Source organism: Danio rerio, chromosome 23, assembly GCF_049306965.1.
Source record: "Danio rerio strain Tuebingen ecotype United States chromosome 23, GRCz12tu, whole genome shotgun sequence".
Taxonomy (NCBI): Eukaryota; Metazoa; Chordata; class Actinopteri; order Cypriniformes; family Danionidae; genus Danio; species Danio rerio.
In genome coordinates this window covers 35,461,086-35,480,097 of record NC_133198.1, presented here as the reverse complement: position 1 = coordinate 35,480,097, position 19,012 = coordinate 35,461,086, and the positions used below count along the sequence as shown (strand labels likewise).

Below are 19,012 nucleotides of genomic sequence, written 5' to 3'. Positions count from 1 at the left end.
GACTCCCAGCATAGTGAAGGTGATAATTACTTTAACCACAAGTTTGCGTGGTGTCTTTTGATGACCCCACAGTATTTCCTCACTCCTTACCCTGTTTAATGTAACTTTATTGAAAGTGACAGTTACCAACTTTCTCTGTCTCACTATGCGTTAATGGTTTGTTGTCAGTTTTTGAAAAATTACAAAAATGTGATCCTTATAAACATTGTACAATGACTGTTACCACTTGTCTGTCCCAGCAGATGTCTCAGATTCATCTGTGTTAAATTTAAACAAAACAGGGGAAAATCTAACCAAAATAGACATTTTATCACATATCGCTATATAAACTTTTAAAATTAATTAATTATGTGCCATACCTTTTCAGTTTTGAATGGCATGAAACTAATTTTGTAGGGTTAAAATGCTTAAAACAAAACAAAAATTGGTTACAAATCTAATCTAATTGTTGTTTTTAATATATATATATATATATATATATATATATATATATATATATATATATATATATATATATATATAGCCTTTATAAATTAATACTGTATACTTACTAGTTTGTTGAAGCATGAATATAACCACCAAGAAGATTGTCAGCAATACATTTTTTTAACCTCTTACTGTAAATGTCACCCCACTTTTGAATTGAAACTAACCCTTTAAAATAAGTTCAGGTTCAGACAAAATATTTTTTATTAAATATTTACTGAAAAGCTTCTTATCTTTGTCACAGTGAAAGGTATGGGCTAAATTATATATTTCTTTTTATCATATTTGCAATATCATTAACTCGTTAACTGCTTGTGTTTTGGAGTGATTAGCTGCAGAAGTCAGAGGGCGTGAGACAGGAGTCAGTAACACATAAACGCTGACTTCTGATCTCTTAAACTGATTTGGGGCCATGAGCTCCACCCGAATCCCCTCACCATGATGTCATCACCTTCTCTTATGCAAACCAGCTGTTTGCTTAAATGGCCTTTAGATACCAGCCAACTTTTTACACGTTTGTACAGGAATGAGGGAGAGGCGGAGAGAGAACATATGTGTGCATTTCATATCAAACAAGAAACTCTTGAGTAAACAGCGCTTGCGGCCAAATAAGTGAGATATTGGATCGTATAGATCCAAGGCACACAAAGATGAGGTCTCTCGGGGATAAAGTAGAAATGAATAGTGAGCACTTATCAATTTATTTTCCAAAACTTTATTCCTATCACAAACATACATCAGTTTAACACAATGCTAGTACACTGATCCAAAATATGACAGAACACCGGAATGTTAAAATAAAGTATCATCACTGAAAAATAAAAGACAGGTTATTCATATGCAGATATGTTCATATTGAACATTTAAACATACAGTTTATTTTTTAATGGTTTATTTCAAGAGAAGCAATCACTCTAGCACCAAATTTTGACCTCAAATCATTTTGAGAGGCTTAAAGTGTTTAAAAAGATAGTCCACCCAAAGCTTTAATTCTGTAATCACTTACCCACTTTATACTTATCCAAAACTTTTTGAGTTTTTTTCTACTGATGACTCAAATTAAGATATTTTGAAGAATGTTGACTGGAGTATAGGCATTGGACTGTCCTTGGTCATAGTTCCTAACCTTATTTTACCAAGTGTTTATCCTGGAACAACATTCCAATCAGCCAATCAGAATTAAGGAATACCTTTACTGTTTATGTTTATGATTTGGTTGAGTTTATGCACTTCTACATGATTGTTATCCAACTATTATTGTCCTCTGATTTGGGGAATCATTTTCAGTTATGGTTGGGTTTAGGGGTAGGGAATAGGTATGGATTTACATTTTCGAACAAAAATTATGTTCCAGGACCACATCGTACTTGGCAAAATCATGACTTGCATCCATAGTTTAGTATAGCGGTCAGTGGGTGCACTATGAAAAGCTGGATTTTTTTAAACTCAAATCTGAGTAGAATATGGACAAACCCAACCAACTTTAAACCCAACAGTTCGGTATGTCCATTTATACCCATATTTTGATTGATACAACCCAACTTTTTTTTTTTTGGTGTGTGCTGTTAGCTTTTTGATTACCACCATTGTTTCACCATTGTTCAACAGAAGAAAAACAGCTTTAATGCGATTAAAAAATGACGAAATCTTCATTTTGGGGTGAAGTCCATCCATTAAAACAAAACATGGTTGGAAAATGCTATTTTTGTCTGCACGTTTCCCTTATTGTATTGGAGTGAATCTACTAAAACTTAAGGCGATGATTTCATGGCTGCACCCAATTACATAATTTTTTTTTGACTAAAGCATGATGTACAGTGTAGTAGCAAATGTAGATACAAAATAAACCACACCCACCCAAGAAACTTCTAATAATTAAGGCAGGTCATTCAAACAATGGAGTCAGTCATTCAACACTACATCTAAATGACTAGAATACAAATATTACAAAAAAAGAGCATAATACTGGTTTACAAAGTACGGTAAAGCTGTAACTCAATCCAGAAATGGCAGATAACATTTAGCTGTTACCCTGAGCGCTTATTGGCTTTGCAGCAATTTGTTGGATTTTTTTTTTTTACGTTAAGGGTTGTTCGCAGCAATGAAATGGAGTTGACGTTGACACTCAAACTGAATTTGTTTTTTATCCTCAGCTTAACTCCAGAAATCATTACTTTGTCATGCAGTGATATTAACAAAATTATACAAGACTATAAACTAGTCAAATCATACTGTACACAAACATATAGAACACGCCATACAGTCTAGCAACACACAAACAACCCATTGCAAACAAAAACACAACTCATGTCTATTGGATTCCGAATGTTTCTTTCTAGTGTGATGTGATGCGATTAACACCCAGCTGGAAGCTGTGGAGCACTGAGACAGAAGTTGGGATCCTCCCGACATTTTGTTCCAGCCTGGGTTGCTCTTATGAAAGCCAGCAATGACTCATGGGAAAGGTTCCCCACCCCATTATACTTAAGGGTTGCATCATGGGACTAATACCTTTTTTTTGCATCGAGTTTTGATAAAATTTCTATAATATCATGTATCATCACGGTCATAGCTGCTTGTTTACAGCTACATTTATAATTAGTCCAATCTCACAATAAAACGTAACTATTTTACGCCAGAAAAGTGGCTAATTCGTGGAACTTTATACGATTTCATTCTGTTTTAAAGGGAGGCTTGGCACCAAACCCTACCCCTCATTGGGGGATAAGCTTATGGTACTAAAATGTACGAATTAAATCATACAAATGAATACGAATTAACCACTAAATCCAGAAGCTATACTAGCTACCTAAAAATTGCATTTTTTATAAAGCATTACAACCTTTTCATAGATCATTAAAGCAGGTACGCTTAGGGAGCAGGTTATTGACCAATTATTTCATCCCATTTTCATCCTATATAGTTATATTCCATATTTTAGTCTTGCCTATCGTTTCGTATGACTTTAAGTGGAACATTTTGCAAAGTATTTACATTCATTGTGGGAATTTGAGTCTTTCTTAACCCTTGATGGCCAAGATCAGTATGCAGAAGATTGTTTTGGGTGTAAGGGGCAGGGAGTGAGTGTTTAACCCAGACCCTGGGTGGCAGAACAGCTCATTCACAGCTCAGTGTCTGCCGTCTTGGTTGTGGAGTGGCCATTGGTGGCGGCAGGAGGAGTCTGGGGCTTCACTGCCTCTTGCGACTCGCCGTTAAGACTGGGTTTCTCCTGGGGCTCAGGTTGGTTCAGTGGGGCCACCGATACAAGAGTATTGCCTTGGTTCTCCTCATCTGCCGTGTATGACTCTTCAGCCTGTGTAAACACAATGCAAACAGATTGTATTTTTAATTAAAATAGGTATTAGAATTGTTGATTTGTAAAGTTAAACTTTATTTGAGATTGTTTCATTGTCATGGATGCTTTCTTTTGGATTAGTAGCAATAGTCACTAATGAGACAATAGTTGACACATGACAAAAGTGCAGAGATGTGCTTCTGAATTAAACTGTGTAAACACAATTTGCATGGAATGATCACTTTTGTATAAAATTAATTTGACTAGAATAGCTCATATATTATTTGGTTTTGGAGGAATTTGAAGATGTTGACAGAATATTGTATCAATATTGAGTCTCCGAGTGCAGTTTTGTTCCATTATCTTGGGCATTTGATAAATAAATATAATACTAAACCCATCATTACATGTTGGTAAGCCCTTGTGTTACTGAAGAGAACTGAATCACTCGTTCAAATGATATGTTCAAAATATCTGACTCAGGAAGGAAGCAAGTGGCTGTCTTTCTATATGGATTGTTGAATCATTGACTTAAATAATTGGATCCAATAAGGATTGATACAGGAATGTAGATCTACATCGATACTTTGAGGTGCATTATCGTTCTTTGATAGTGTCAATCAATATGGGACATTTGTTCCAAACGTGTAGCAGTTTCTCTTCTACTGAACAAATTAAGAAAATGCTAATATAAGTCGATGAGTTCAACTGTTGTTTAGTTCCTAACACTCCTAACACTTTTTTTTTTTATAAAGATTTACAATGACAGGACAGTGGTATAGGTGTCTCATGTCATCATCATAATAATAAGTAAGGGTAAAATTTAAAATACATAAATTAATTAAAATAAAATAAAAAAGTCTTTCAAGATACATTCTCCAAAAACTCTCAAAGAGGATTCCAGAAATGCCAGAAATCATAAGATTTCTGATGCAAGTCATAAGTCAGTTTTTCAAGTGCAATGTGATTAATCCACATAATGATAAAAGGAATGTTAGGAGAGGACAACCACAAAAAACTACATTTTCTTGCAAGATATGTACAAAAGTGTAACACAGATTCTAGTCCATGACTAAGGTGTTTTACAATTCAGAAGATAAATAGCTGGAGATAGGGCAAAAGATTTACCAATAATCCTCTGAACTAATTTGTGAATTTCTTTCCAGTATGTCTTAATCATGTCACAGTCCCAGAATACATGCATCACAGTACCAACATTGGACTTGCACTTAAACAACACTGAGAAACATTAGGAAATATCTTATTCAGACAAACTGGCATTGAATAAGTTCTGTAAAAGAAATAAATGTTGCTCAGGGTTTGATATTGTGGCACCTTTGAAAAATATGTCTAGAATAAGTAGAGAGTGAGGATAAATGGTTGCAGATTTTACATTTTTAGGGTGACCTGGAGTGTATGTTCAACTGCTGAATAAAACCAATGCTCACACTAGGGTTGTAACAATATACCGGTATGACGGTTTACCACGATTTGAACGTGCACGATTATCATACCATGAACAATTGCATATCAACGGTTTTAACCCTTAAAGACCGAGACAGCCGCCCGTGGCTAAAAATAAATATTGCTCTTAAATGTTTAATAACTTTTGATTGATCCGCTGATCCGATTCATACAATTCAAAGATTGGCATAAAGAAGAGAATCTCAGCTTTCCAGTGCTGTATCACATAACATTCGCGGACTTTCTTTTTTTTTTTTTTTTTTTTTTACATTTGCGGACTTTCAGAGGCTCCGGAATCAGTGCGGTTACGTCATCAACATTTGACAACGCTGATTTGACAAAGAAACGCTCGTCACTGTGTCTCCGGACAAATCAGACATGATACATTGATGCATTATCCCTCCTCCATGCCCAGATTGGTTCAAACTCGCTATATCACAACCAATAAGCATAGGTTTCGCTTTTGTTTGTGGACCAAGCTTTTTGAACAACACGGAATGAGAGATAGGCATACATTTATGCGCGGCTAAATAAAACGCAAAAAAAAAAAAAAAAAGTTTTGCATGAAATAATTCTCATACTAAGTACTTTTGCATGCACAGCAGCACAGAAACATGACAAAACAGTGACACAGCAAAGACGAACTGCTGCTCTTGCTGTTTTCAAAAGACGCAAATAAAGATGCAGCTGTTTGTCTGCATTGCAGACAACCATATCCATAGACAACCATATCCTTGCTGGCACATAAAACCTAAGGATGTTCCATATTGAATCTAGTTTCGTTATGTAAATATTTATAGTATAGTAAATATTTATATCTATTTTTTACTGAGGATTTGCACCATGTTTATTTGGACTTTATTTGGACTTTGACACATTATTTATTATTTTCTTATTTTTATTTGTTCATTGTAAGTGGTGTTGTTTATAGTAACTAAAAATATATTATTTGGAAAAAGTCAAATTTGCTTCACTGTTCTATTATTTTGTAACATACCGTATACCGCGAAACCATCAAACCGTGGTATTGTTTTAGACGATTATCATACCGTGAAAAATTCATACCGTTACAACCCTAGCTCACACTCTGATATTTGGTGCTCTTACCTCTTTGAAATACCTTCTAAATAACAAAATTGCTTAGAAAACATAGAGCACAGTTTGCGGCACTGTTGAGATATTTGTAAATAAAAAAATAATAATGTGGATTTGTTCATTTAGAAAAAGAATATTATTGTTCTACACTGTAAAACCCAACAATCAACTTTATCAAATGAAATGGGTGTAGTTAACTCAAAATGTAAGTTCACAGTACTCATATAGATTAGTTTTCTTAACTCAAATAGTTTGTAGCAATCGATTTCTTCAAACGGTTTGAGTTGTCTTAACTTAATGGGTTTTACAGTACTCAGTTGGTTTGAGTTCTCTTCATTTATTGGGTTTTACTGTGCTCAAATTACCTTGTTTACTCAATTGGATTAGATTCACAGTAATCATTAGTTTTTTAACTTTTTGAAATGGTTTGTTGCAATCGGTTTCCTCAAATGTTTTGAGTTACCTTAACTTTTTGGGTTTTACAGTGTAAGTAACATGTCCTGTAGATTGTTGTAACCTAAATGTTTACAAAATTACTGTTTGTTACACATCATACTACATCAAACACTATGATGGCTGTTTTTTCAGTGAAAGCCAAGATTTGTGTTCTCAGTGAGCCCTTGTAACTTAGGAGTTAATAAGCAAGACTCTTACTAGGACTCTTACTATAGTGTGTTTGTTTCTGACTAGGGTCAGGGTTTTCTTTTGGAGCAGAATATGGAAACAATCATCAAATTTTTATTTGGAATACGTTTCTTGATATATCTTCAAAGCTTTTATTGAACAGTGTATGGCTTATGAAATTGCGCCTGTGAATGTACGTGTTTGTTTTTTTTCATTGCAAGCCCTTCTGGGGTCTGTCGAGAGTGCGCTTTGTTTCAATTTCATAACTTGAAACCATTTAACAGAGAAGGAAAACAGCTTCAAACTATTGGCAAGTGGATGAAACGGTTGGTGTTTAACTAGCATGTGTTGTGGTTCTCAACATTAGATGGGGCGTGTGCTGGAGGAACTGCACCGCACTGATACCCTGCCAATTGTTTTCCTCCTAATTATGATCTTGGCAACATTTCACTTCCAAATGCGCTGAACTTTGCAATTAGAATTTGTGGATAACACATTCAAAATGGGAGTTTGATTGGGAACTCTTGGTGGTGGAGATACAGTTGTTGAAGTCATCAATTTGGGGGTTTAATCAGAAGGAAAAAGCAGGAAGTGTATGAATGTAAAAATTTGGTTCAAGGATTTGCTTTGTGTTGAATTACAACATGTTTACATCCTGAAAAAAAGGATATTATTTTTTGAGTTCTGTGTCTGTTTCGGAGTTGGAACTCACCAGTTTCATGCCTTTACCGTTGGTTCGGCGATGACATTTGAAGTAGTAAATGCCAACTATTATACCAGCAAGCAGTAAGCCAGTCAATAGCACAGATACAAAAACAGCAGAAGATGAACCCCCGGAGGTGGTATCCTTGTCTGCTTTAGCTTTAGCCTGTAGAGAAAAATTACACCAACATTTTAACATAAATAGAGAGATATGGGGTTAGTTCCACTCAATGTTCAAATTGTCATCATTTACCCTCTTGTTGTTTTAAACCCAAAAGTCAAGTTTGTACATCATGTCTTGAAAAAGTTTGTTTATCCAATGCTCTGATGCAAATGTTTGTTTATTTTTTATTTATCAAAACAGAAATCAAATATAAGTAATAACCTGTTAACCAAAATCATCAAATTTTAAGATTGACATTGATCACTAAACTTTAAAGCTAAAGTAAACTAAAGCTTTGCATGTTTGCTTGACATGTGCGAACCAATAAGGTTCATTCTTGTGTGCTATACCAGCACTTTTGAGCAAGTAGTTGTGTTTCTGCTTATGTCCACTGTTCAATATTTGTATGTGAATTTAAACCTAAATGAACTCTGTTCATCATACAAAGTGATTGTTTCTTTTAGCAGACTCAGATTAAATAGTGTGATTTTTTTTTTTTTTTTTTATAGGCCTGTTTTTGGATCTCTTTACAAACTTTTTGAAGCATTTGAGTTTTAGTATGAATGACAGGACAGAATTTTATCAGTAGTCTTCACCTGATGAACAGAAATCTTGGATGTAGGTGTATGGATTGACATCTTGGATTAAGAGTATGGATTAACATTAATCTTTAAAAATGCTAATGATTTAATAACACAAATAAGATCTAATTTTTCAAAATGATTTATTAAGTTTTTTATGTTGTAATTTGTTATTATAAAAAAGAAATGTTTATTATTTAATAATCATATATAAATTTTTTAAGTTTCCTCAATTCTATGTTTTATAGGGGTGTCATCGATCGAAATTTATGCTCAATTGTGATTATCGAATCAAAAAACAGAATTGTCGATGCTGCCACGCCCCCATGTCACGTCAGCTTGGCTTGCCAAGCGGGAAAAAAACAGGCTTGTTGAAGTGCTTGTTAAACTGCAGAAGCAGGAGACCCATCGACAGAACTTAAAACCTCTCCTCTTTCAATGAAGTCGCCGGTGTGTAAGCATTTTGGATTTCCAGTGAGTTATGTTGACAACGTTCGTGTTGTCGACAAAAAACACAATTTTGCCAGCTCTGCTATGTACGTATTACGTACGGTTCGTCCGATAGACAACACCGGCATCGCAATCCTCTGCCCGCCCCCGTTGCAAATCCGCTCGCGAAAAGTACACACTCAGGCCCTGTTTACACTGTCTTTGTTTTTAAATGGCATTTTAGAACGACAACGATTTGACATCCACAGTGGCGTGTGGCAATTCTGAGCAGCCCTCCTTCCTCTCTACCTCTGTAAATGCACATCACGTGACCACACAGACGCATACACAGCCATGCGCTCGAGACAGCAGGTCCAGGCAGTCAGAGGACTGCTTCAATCTTTCACTCACTTGTACTTAGTCATTTTAGCGAACACCTCAAAGACTGTTGGCTGGTTCCTGTTGGTTGTGCCTCTTTTTTACCGACGCCATTATAACAACACAGATCACTGCCTATTCACGAGTCCAGCAGAAAAAGTGATTGACAGGTGGTAATTATGTGTGTAACCTGCCTTTATTCATTTACTGTATAATTTGTTTATCGGTAAAACAAAGACCATGCAGGTCAGGTAGTTTAAACGGTAGAATACAAGTAATTAATTGGTCATTAATTAATTAATTATTCATAATCGAATCGAATCGTGCCTTCAGAATCGAAAATGTTATCGAATCGAGGATTTGTAAGATCGTGACACCCTTAATGTTTTAAAGTTTTATTCACATTAATCAACTAATCAAAGTTCTCTGTTGTATAATGCTCTAAAATCTTAATATAGCAGACATAAAGAATAGTTTAGCACCTTTGTCTGCTTTTTACAAACATTCAAGTCATGATTTGTGGGCTGCAAATTTAAACTACTGCTGTTATAGTGAAAATTTTAGCTATATTGATTGATTCAGCATCAGGCTTGACTATCACAACTATCATCTAGATTTCCATTTTGGCCAATAACAGACGCGCATCGTCTCCCCCCTTCTTGTGTTCTTCTGTCTAACCACTTTCCTGGGTTCATAACCGCATGGCAGCAGTGAGAGGAAGCCCCTCTTCTCTCCCGCTCATTCATCTTTTGTGCGCCGGGATTATTTATAGTGAATGACAAAACAGGATCTCCCTAATCTGAGCTCACAGGCATCAACAGCTCAAACTGCCTTGCTATACTTCATCCTTGCAGACACAAAGCTTCCTTCCTTTCTAATGTACACGGATGCAGATGACAGCAACTGAAAATATCTAAAGTCACTCCATTGGTTTGACTTGGCAAAGAGTCTTGTAACGATACTGTATAGTAGAGCTGGGCAAAAACAATAATGATAATTCTAACGTTTTTTTCTCTTGATAATATAGTTTAGATAAAATTCAATTCAATGGTTGTGCATTAAACTAAATGTCAAACATGCCAAAAGTGGAATTAAACAAAATTTTATTGAATCTTAAAGAAATATTCAGTTTTTTTCACTCACTGATTATTCAATATAATAACATTCCTTTATAAATCTAATACATTTACAGATGTTTTGTTATTGACCTAGTGCTTTTGTGATTTGTATTGTACAAAATACTTTAAATTAGGCTGTTGTTTTTTTTTTTATATTAAAAACTATCTTTTTACCATGTCAGTGAGGTTGTGTTTGAGCTGACCTACTGTATGGCAAACCTGATCTAAATACTTTGGTTTTGATATGAAAATTTTCATTTTAATCAATTTAAACACTCATAGGGTTTCAATTTATATGTAAAAAATATAAACAAATCATGGCTGGCAAAATCTGGTAGCCCAAAGTCCAGGGGCTATTGTTTTTTCAGTTAGGCTACCACAATTTATCAACAGCATGCCTGGCAGGCAATCTAGGTACCCCGCTGGGCATGATGTAAATACATTTTGGTATAATGACTGTAGCCTCGGGACTTCGGGCTACCAGATTTTGCCAGCCCTGTAAATGTCACAGCTTTTACTTTTTCCTCCTAATTATGATCTTGGCAACATTTCTCTTCCAAATGCGATGAACTTTGCAATTAGAATTTGTGTATAACACATTCAAAATGGGAGTTTGATTGGGAACACTTGGTGGTGGAGATACAGTTGTTGAAGTCATCAATTTGGGGGTTTAATCAGAAGGAAAAAGCAGGAAGTGTATGAATGTAAAATTTGGTTCAAGGATTTGCTTTTTGTTGATTTACAACATGTTTACATCCTGAAAAAAATTGATTTTTTTCTTTTTGAGTTCAGTGTCTGTTTTGGAGTTGGAACTCACCAGAACTCATAAATTTTGGCAAATGTCACAGCTTTTTGTAATGGGAATTGGTATTTCTGAGTTGTCAGATTAATTATGCCATAAACCTTCCTTTAAAAAAATACACACCTATTTTAAATGACTGGAAAACGTTGGACAAACCTGACAATAGGTTCATTTTTTATATTAAATTTAAATTACATAATGGTTTGGTTGTTCCATATTTGACCCAATGTTGGATTACAACAACCCATCATGTTTACAGTGTATCAATAAGAGAATTGAATAAGGAATATGCATTATGCTTATATGCCCTTACATTGGCATATTAGCATCAAGATATGAATGCAGTCGATGTGTTTTTCTTGCAAAATAATCAATTTTTGGCCTAGTGGTGCATTTATAGTATCAGAAGGTAATACAGTGGTACTTTGGTTTGTACAAATCTAGCAAGTAATTAAATGAATTAATATGAAAAAAATACTATGACAGTATTATGATCCTAATGTAGTGGTATTTTTAGGGTACTAAAATCAAAAGACTAAAAATAACTTTGGCACCCAACCATGTACCATGAAATTACTTGTGTCATCATGGTATTCTTGGAAGCACATGGGAGCACCGTATAAATATCAGTGAAAGTGTATTACAGTGTTTACCCACTGATAAATCTGCAACAATGTAAACCCTACATGCTGAGTTTAGTTTTTCAATGTTTCAGTGGGTAAACATTGACAAACATTACAGCATGTTCTTCATAAAAGCTATTGACCAATACAAATCAGTGATCGGTTGTCAATGACATTATTCCGAATGACATTATTACTCCGATAAGTTCTGAATTGAACTGTTAAATCAATATTCTTTTTGATGTATTGTTTTTCCCCCTATTGTAATCTAATAAGTAAAACAGACTTACATCTGAAGATCCGGATTCTTTGCTTGTTTCCTGTTTGCCATCAAAGTTAATCACTTTTACTGTTTCATTGATAGAGGTTTCTGATTGGTCAGATATAACCCCACGGCCACCTTTGCTGTCATCAGTGATGTTGTTTTTTCGTTCTGGGGTGGGGTTCACTGTGGTTGGGTTTATGTTTCCTTGTTGAGGCATTAGACTGCTGTTAGTAGTCTTTTCAATTATTTCTTGGTTTGTGACAGCTGTACCGGATAATGTATAATTTGACTGTGTTTCTAATCCTGAAGTTGCTGGCTGTTCTGTTCCCTGTACATCTGCTATCATTGCTGCTGCTGTTGTTGGATTTGTTTCTGCTCCAACTGATTGTGAAGTAGTTGATGCACCTGCTTCATCTTGTCCTTGACAACCTATGGAAACAGAAATTGTTTAAAATATCAAATAAGATAGGCCTTACATGTAGGTTGCACTCCCACCTCACCCTGGTTAATGTAGCCTCATATAACCAACACAGACTCATGGAGAAAATGGGATACATTTCTGAGAAGTGAGAAATATGTGCCTCAGGGTAGATAATGCTGCATTTTGTTTGAAAAACGAATGCTACAGGAAGGTACTGCTCACTGATTACATTCTGGTTTGCTTTGTAGCTCACCCTGAATGGTGCCAGGCTTCAGAGGTAGAGCGGTGTGGTGCAGACCAGGATTCAAGTCCGGTAATGTACAGTCCCAAAAAGCAGGTAAAACAAAACCCAAAAAAGTGCAGTGTGATAGTATGGTAAAATCACATGGCTGCTATGGCTTTTGTCTTCTAGTTTGCTTTTGAAAACACTATCAGTTGGGTTTAGGGAATGGGGTGTGTGGGGTCAGTTGTAGGGGTGTCAAAATTAATTGTTTTTTTGGTGCACCGCGATGCAGACGCGGACAATTCGGTATCGGTTCAGTCGCGAGGGAGGTGAGCGCGAGTATTTACAACACTCAGCCAACTCAGGGCCGGTCCGTGGCATAGGCACCATGGGCAAATGCTAAGGGCGCTGAATATCCAGGAGGGCGCCAGAGATGAGCGCGGTTCAGTTGGTTTTGTTTTCGATATTCTTGACACAGACATTACAGACGGCAATAACTCAAAAACCTCTTACCCTAAAAAGTGTGTTTCCTACAAAAAAACAAAGCTGGTTATGTTTCACAGCTGTCTTTCTTTTTTTTCGCTCCACACTACGAGCACTGCTCCGTTTAAGCCCTCGCAATATGTGTTTAGCCGGGATAGCTCGCGCTGAGGGGAGCTCTCAGCAAGGGACCGTCGGAAAAGTGCTTATTTTTTTCGTTTTTTTTTTTTCGTTTTTCTGCTCCGCTCTTTGCGAGCTCTCCCTGTTGCGAGGGCTTAAGTGTGTGTGTGTGTGCGTGTTTGTTTCTTTGGTGCTGTCTATGTTTGTGTTTAAATGAGAGACAGTGTGGTGCTGTGTGTCTGTGTGTTTATACAGACAGCTTGTTATAGCCTCTCCTCTAAAATATAACACTGTGTATGGAAAGCATCGTCAATGCACCGTGATGCACCGAAATATCGAATTGAACCGAATCGAAGGCATGATAATCGTAACCGAACCGAACCGTGAGACCAGTATAGGTTCACACCTCTAGTCAGTTGATACAAGCTGATGTATTATGCACAACGACAAACCGACCGACTTCTCTCACGGACGTGCGTCAGATGGACATTAAGATGGCCAGAAAAGTACACAGCGGCCTCTGGTGGATTTACTAGAAATGGCACGTATAAGAAAACATGCCCCCAGTAATGTATTGTCATTGTTAAAAATGTATAAGGTGGATTTGTAAAAACAAAAACAAACATGAACAACAAGCACTATGGAACTTTTGCAGTTGCTAATAATAGCATATTACTCAATCTGTCTTAATAATTTATCCTTTTTATTTTAAATGTGGTAGCTCTACCAAACACGTAATTATAGTAAAATCTCCTTGCAAATGCGTAATTTCTTTTTGAAAAAGAAAATTGAAGTGTGACATCAACATTTAATAAGTTAACATTTTTAAGTAAAAATTTAAGAATTTTTCTTTTTCATTTTTTCGACATTAAATTCTCTAATTCCAATACTAGTCTCATAATAGTCATTTGTTTCAGGAATCAGGACTTGACTTGCGTGTTTTTCATTCAATCAAAATAATCAACTTCTATAGGGTCATTTGATTAAAACTGTGATTAAACTGTATTAAACAAATTTAGTCTGACAATTGGTTTGCTTGTATGTCTTGATTCAACACAACAGATTTGTTCTTTAGAGTCATTTGTAAATGAATCTGATTTCTCTGGTTAAGGGGCACTAGTTTGTTTTTTTGTGGTAAAGGATATGTTTTATTCAGATTGTATTCAGTTTTTGCTGCATGGTATTCAATGTAGGCTGTAAATTCACATTCAAAGTTCTGGTAAAATTCAATTCTGTATTTATTCTAATGATACAATCAGGCATTAATTTAATACTATGAAAACATCAATTAAAATAACAATTCAAAACAGTTTATAGGACTCTATGCTGTATATCCAGCCTGATGTCATGAGGAAATGTAACTATTTTACATAGTGTCAGTAAAGTCTCTACTTCATATCAATTCATACAATTCCATTGATACAAAAATGTCATTGTTTAAAAGGAGGAATTTAGCCATACCCCACCCTAAACCCCAACCCTCATTTGTGGATGAGCACATCATACTAAAATATGCAAATGAGATTGTACCAATTCATAAAATTTTTACTCAAATCAGAAAGTTACACATTGCATGAGATTGCATTGGTATATTACACAGTCACTAAGGAGTTGCCCAGAGTGGCAAATCCTCCACATCCATAGTGTTTGCTAGCATGTGGGTGGTAGGTGCTCCCCGAGGTTGAGGAGAGGTTAAAAAAATTCTGACCGTTATTTAATGCCCTTCCGTCTCCACCCTCTACAAAAATCTGCCTTGTTTGCACAGGCACTCTGCATTATTAATATCTTAAGCAAGAGGGTAATGCTCCTGACACTGACTGAGCAAATAAACATCACCCTCCAAAAGTCAAGACCTTTGGCTTTGCTCTACGTTACCACACTCCCAAGGAAAGCGTTTTGTCTTTAGATGTGGAATGCAGGAAGTGTGTGGCTGGGCGTATGGTTTAAGCTAATTTTTTTGCTGGTTTGTTTTTAGGTGTTGCATCCTTAACTATATCCAAAAGTCATTGAACTTGGCTTCTTAAAAATCTAATTATAATTAATATGACATTTTACACTTTTGATTGACACGTTTGATCTAGATTATCTAAGCTTTGTGGACACTACAATTAAAGGAATATTTCAGATGCAAGACCAAAAAAGTTACATTTTGTGACTTCATTAACATCTGAAATAATACTGTGTGCTGGGCTGATCTTGCTCATTGTACAGTATGTGCAGACATTTTACGATGTTTCATCAACTTACGTGAACGTGTGAGAAGTTTATAAAAATTGTAAAGCAGTCAGAAATGGTTTCAGGAATTCCTTGGTCGCACACACACAAACGCAGATCTGCAGGCCACTGTAATAGCCAATATAACTATAATTGTAAAAAAAACATTTTGTTCTTGCTAGGGTCACATCTTGATCATTTAAATGTTTTTGTTATGTTTATTTGGAAACAGTTTGGATTGAGACCCTTTTTTTCAGTGGTCTTGGATATTTTCAACTCTAAAGGTTCAGATTTAAAGGGTTAGTTGACCCAAAAATGAAATTTCCGAATCAAATGAATCATTTACTCATCCTTATGTGGTTTCAATCCTTTAGTAGTTATTTCTGTTGAACATATTTTTAAAAAAAGCTGAAAACATTTTACCATTGACTTTGATAGTATGAAATACTAATTTAACTATGGAGATCAATGTTTTTTTTTCTTCTAGATTTCTTATTTTTTTCGGTATTTTTCCTAAATCAAACTGGTTTGAAACAAGTAAAGGATAAATAAATGAAAATAGATTTTAATTTTTAAGGTATATATCCCTTTAAAATTACTTGTATTGAGGAGTCAAGGAAAAGTGCAAATACTTTTTTGTTGCAGTTAACATTCTAAATATACTTTAGTTTGATTGAACCCATTTTTATATGCGATTAAGTGACTTTTTGTCATTGTGGATTTGAGCAGCTGAGATCTAAATCTAGATCAATTTCTGGTGTCATTTTGGAGATCATTTATCTTGCCGTCAAATGTTGGCTTCAGAATGCCAACTGGAGCTCATGCTGGGTGGTCTTGTGCTTTTCTAACAAGCAACATAAGAAATCTGCCACCCCCTCACGATCAACTAATTCTACATTTGTCTCAACAGGTGGGACTGTAATAAAGATGCTACATTGTGAAACAGCAATCCTAAAACAATAAACCTTCATGGATTTTTGCAGTTAAGATACCAAAAGAAATGACTAATAAGGATGTTATCTTTTAGTTAGTTTAATCAATCCAGTCACATAATGCTTAATTTATGCTCATCTTTATTTAAACACAAGTAGTACTAAGAGGCATATTTGAATACAAGTTATTTGAACACAAGACTACAAATACTTTATCCAAAAATTAAAATTCATGAAATACAATAGTTATATGTTTTCAGCTTACTTTTTTGTGTTCCAATGAAGAAATGTACCACTTGAGGATGAGTAAATAGAGAAAAAATAATCATTTGGGCTAAACTATCCCCTTAATACTAGGTCAAAATGGTAATTCATCTCGACTGACCATTTGTGATCAGATAAAAGTAGGGGTATAACAGATCACGGTTGATTTGCAAGTGACCCGCAGATTAATTACCTTTTTAGGAACTTGTAGGTTTATCCAGCATTTATAACCATTGAAGAGATATTGCCCACCACGTCATTCAAATTACATGTATGAAAGTATTTTTGCTTCACTGTAAAATATTTTGATGATGGAAAAGTTGTGGTGGGACCTAAATGCTTTCTTAGATTATTAATTAAAGCTGTTTTCTGTCACTGTTTGTTTAGCCTGCATTAATGCATTCAGTTTAAGCTGTACTATTAATTATTAAAGGATTGTAATCTCAATCAAAAAAGATAAATGATAATGATTTGCATATGTTTATTAATCTTTCGAAGCGCTGCATTCAAATCTGCGTCTGATCGAGAGAGATTCAGTTTTTACACATTTTCAGTTACTTACGATCAAATAAATAACACAAAAGTTCTGGGAGAACTGTTTATAGTTCAGATATAAACACTGGTGTTTATGATAAAGATTAAAATCTCAGTTTTATGGATCTTGACGCTGGTGAATGTTGTAGCAATTACATTGTGTGACCAATGGGTGGCGATAAACAACCATCAAATTGATTTCACTGAATAGGTTTTAAAAAATGATACATGAATGATATTCTAAAAGTTGTAATCTTTTAAAAATATTTCCTAAATGATGTTTAACAAAGCAAGGAAATTCACAGTACGTCTGATGATATTTTTCTTCTGGAGAAAGTCTTATTTGTTTTTATTTCGGCTAGAATAAAAGAATAAAATTGTTAGCCCCTTTTTATATATATATATATATATAGCTATATATTTTTTCGATAGTCTAGAAAACAAACCATCTTTATACAATAACGAAATGATATAATAATAATGATATAACAATGAAGTTTTATGTGAGTTGTTGAAACATAACATTTATTTTCAATTAATATGTTGTACAAGATGTCAGATTTCTATATTTAGCATTATCAGCAACAGTAGCAGAGATCATTTTACGTATTGAATATGCTCCTATTTTCTAGCTGGTTCTTTCTTGATTTTTATTTTTATTTAAATTACAAGTTCAGGTAAACTTCTGTTTGTTAAAACCAATGGCTTTGCAGTAACATTTTTATATAAATGGAAGTCAAATTACATTTGTCTCCTCCCTTTTTGATTTGAAAAATGGTCTGATCTGTGACTCAAAAACCGCATTGTGATGTAAACCATGCGATCCGTTACACCATTAGATAAAGTCATGTTAGTTCTAGGCAGAAACATGGTCAATGGTTGAAGTGATAAACTGGTTTTTGGTTTGTAACTGTTAGCATTTAGTTATTTTCTGCCACCATGAAAGCCCTCGCCCACGCTCACAGCGTGAAACACCCCTCCCTCATTACAGATACACTCCGAGTAACTCGTGAACTCATCATGCTTGATTCTGTGAGTGGCTGCCTATATATTTTAATTGGCCGAACTGGGCATGCATCCTGCAGCTCTTAAAAATGTTAATAAAACTAAACGCTTACTTGCACAAGCCAAAACCTGACATGTTTATTGATATAATAACTGTTAGGAAGAATGTTCCCTCTTCTCCTAACATCACATAAACAAGACCAGAGTACATGAACACTTTTGTAAACTTCTGTATTGGTGTTTTCTGCAAATGAGAAGTGCCACAGCATTCTTTTATAACATGCATGGTGACAAATGAGATTTGTTGTGTACAAAAGAGTTATACTTGATTAGTAGTATGTTGTGTGTGCTTTGCCTAAAGAGATGTTAAATAATTTACCTTACAGTCGTTCTTTACTATATATATTTTATATTCTATACTATATTTTGTATGCTCTCTGAAATTATATTCTAACCAAAACTGGCCTTTGAGATGTATTTTGGATACTAATGATGAGGCATTTTGCAGAAAGAGCTATCTTGGACAAGAAATATGCAGCAGAAACAATAAAAATAACGTGTCTCTCGCCTCTAATTTCCTGTGAAAACATATTGGAGCCTATGTAGGTCTCTAAGCATGTGCATTTAACTGGTCCAGTTCTTCTGTGCAGAAAAGAGGAACTAGAGATGGTGCAGAAAAGCTGACAGAGAGCTTCTCCTTCTTCTGTGTATAAAAACTGGGTCTTTAGAGCCAAGAAAACACTCGCAAAGCGCCTGGTGTGTTCTCTTGGATAGCATTGTATAACCAATAGGAC

At 35.1% G+C, this 19,012-nt stretch overlaps 1 protein-coding gene across 1 annotated transcript in view; it reads right to left on the bottom strand.

Annotated features, from left to right (window-relative positions):
• Positions 1 to 1,185: 1,185 nt before the first annotated feature.
• Positions 1,186 to 19,012, bottom strand: part of cd34 (CD34 molecule) — a 34,401-nt gene continuing 16,574 nt past the window's right edge. The window contains exons 2-4 of the mRNA XM_003201212.6: positions 12,051 to 12,454; positions 7,677 to 7,832; positions 1,186 to 3,799 (exon numbers count right to left, since the gene is read on the bottom strand). Of these exons, the coding sequence (XP_003201260.1) occupies positions 3,608 to 3,799; positions 7,677 to 7,832; positions 12,051 to 12,454 (752 nt within the window). The 3' untranslated portion in view covers positions 1,186 to 3,607. The remainder of the gene's footprint in view (positions 3,800 to 7,676; positions 7,833 to 12,050; positions 12,455 to 19,012) is intronic.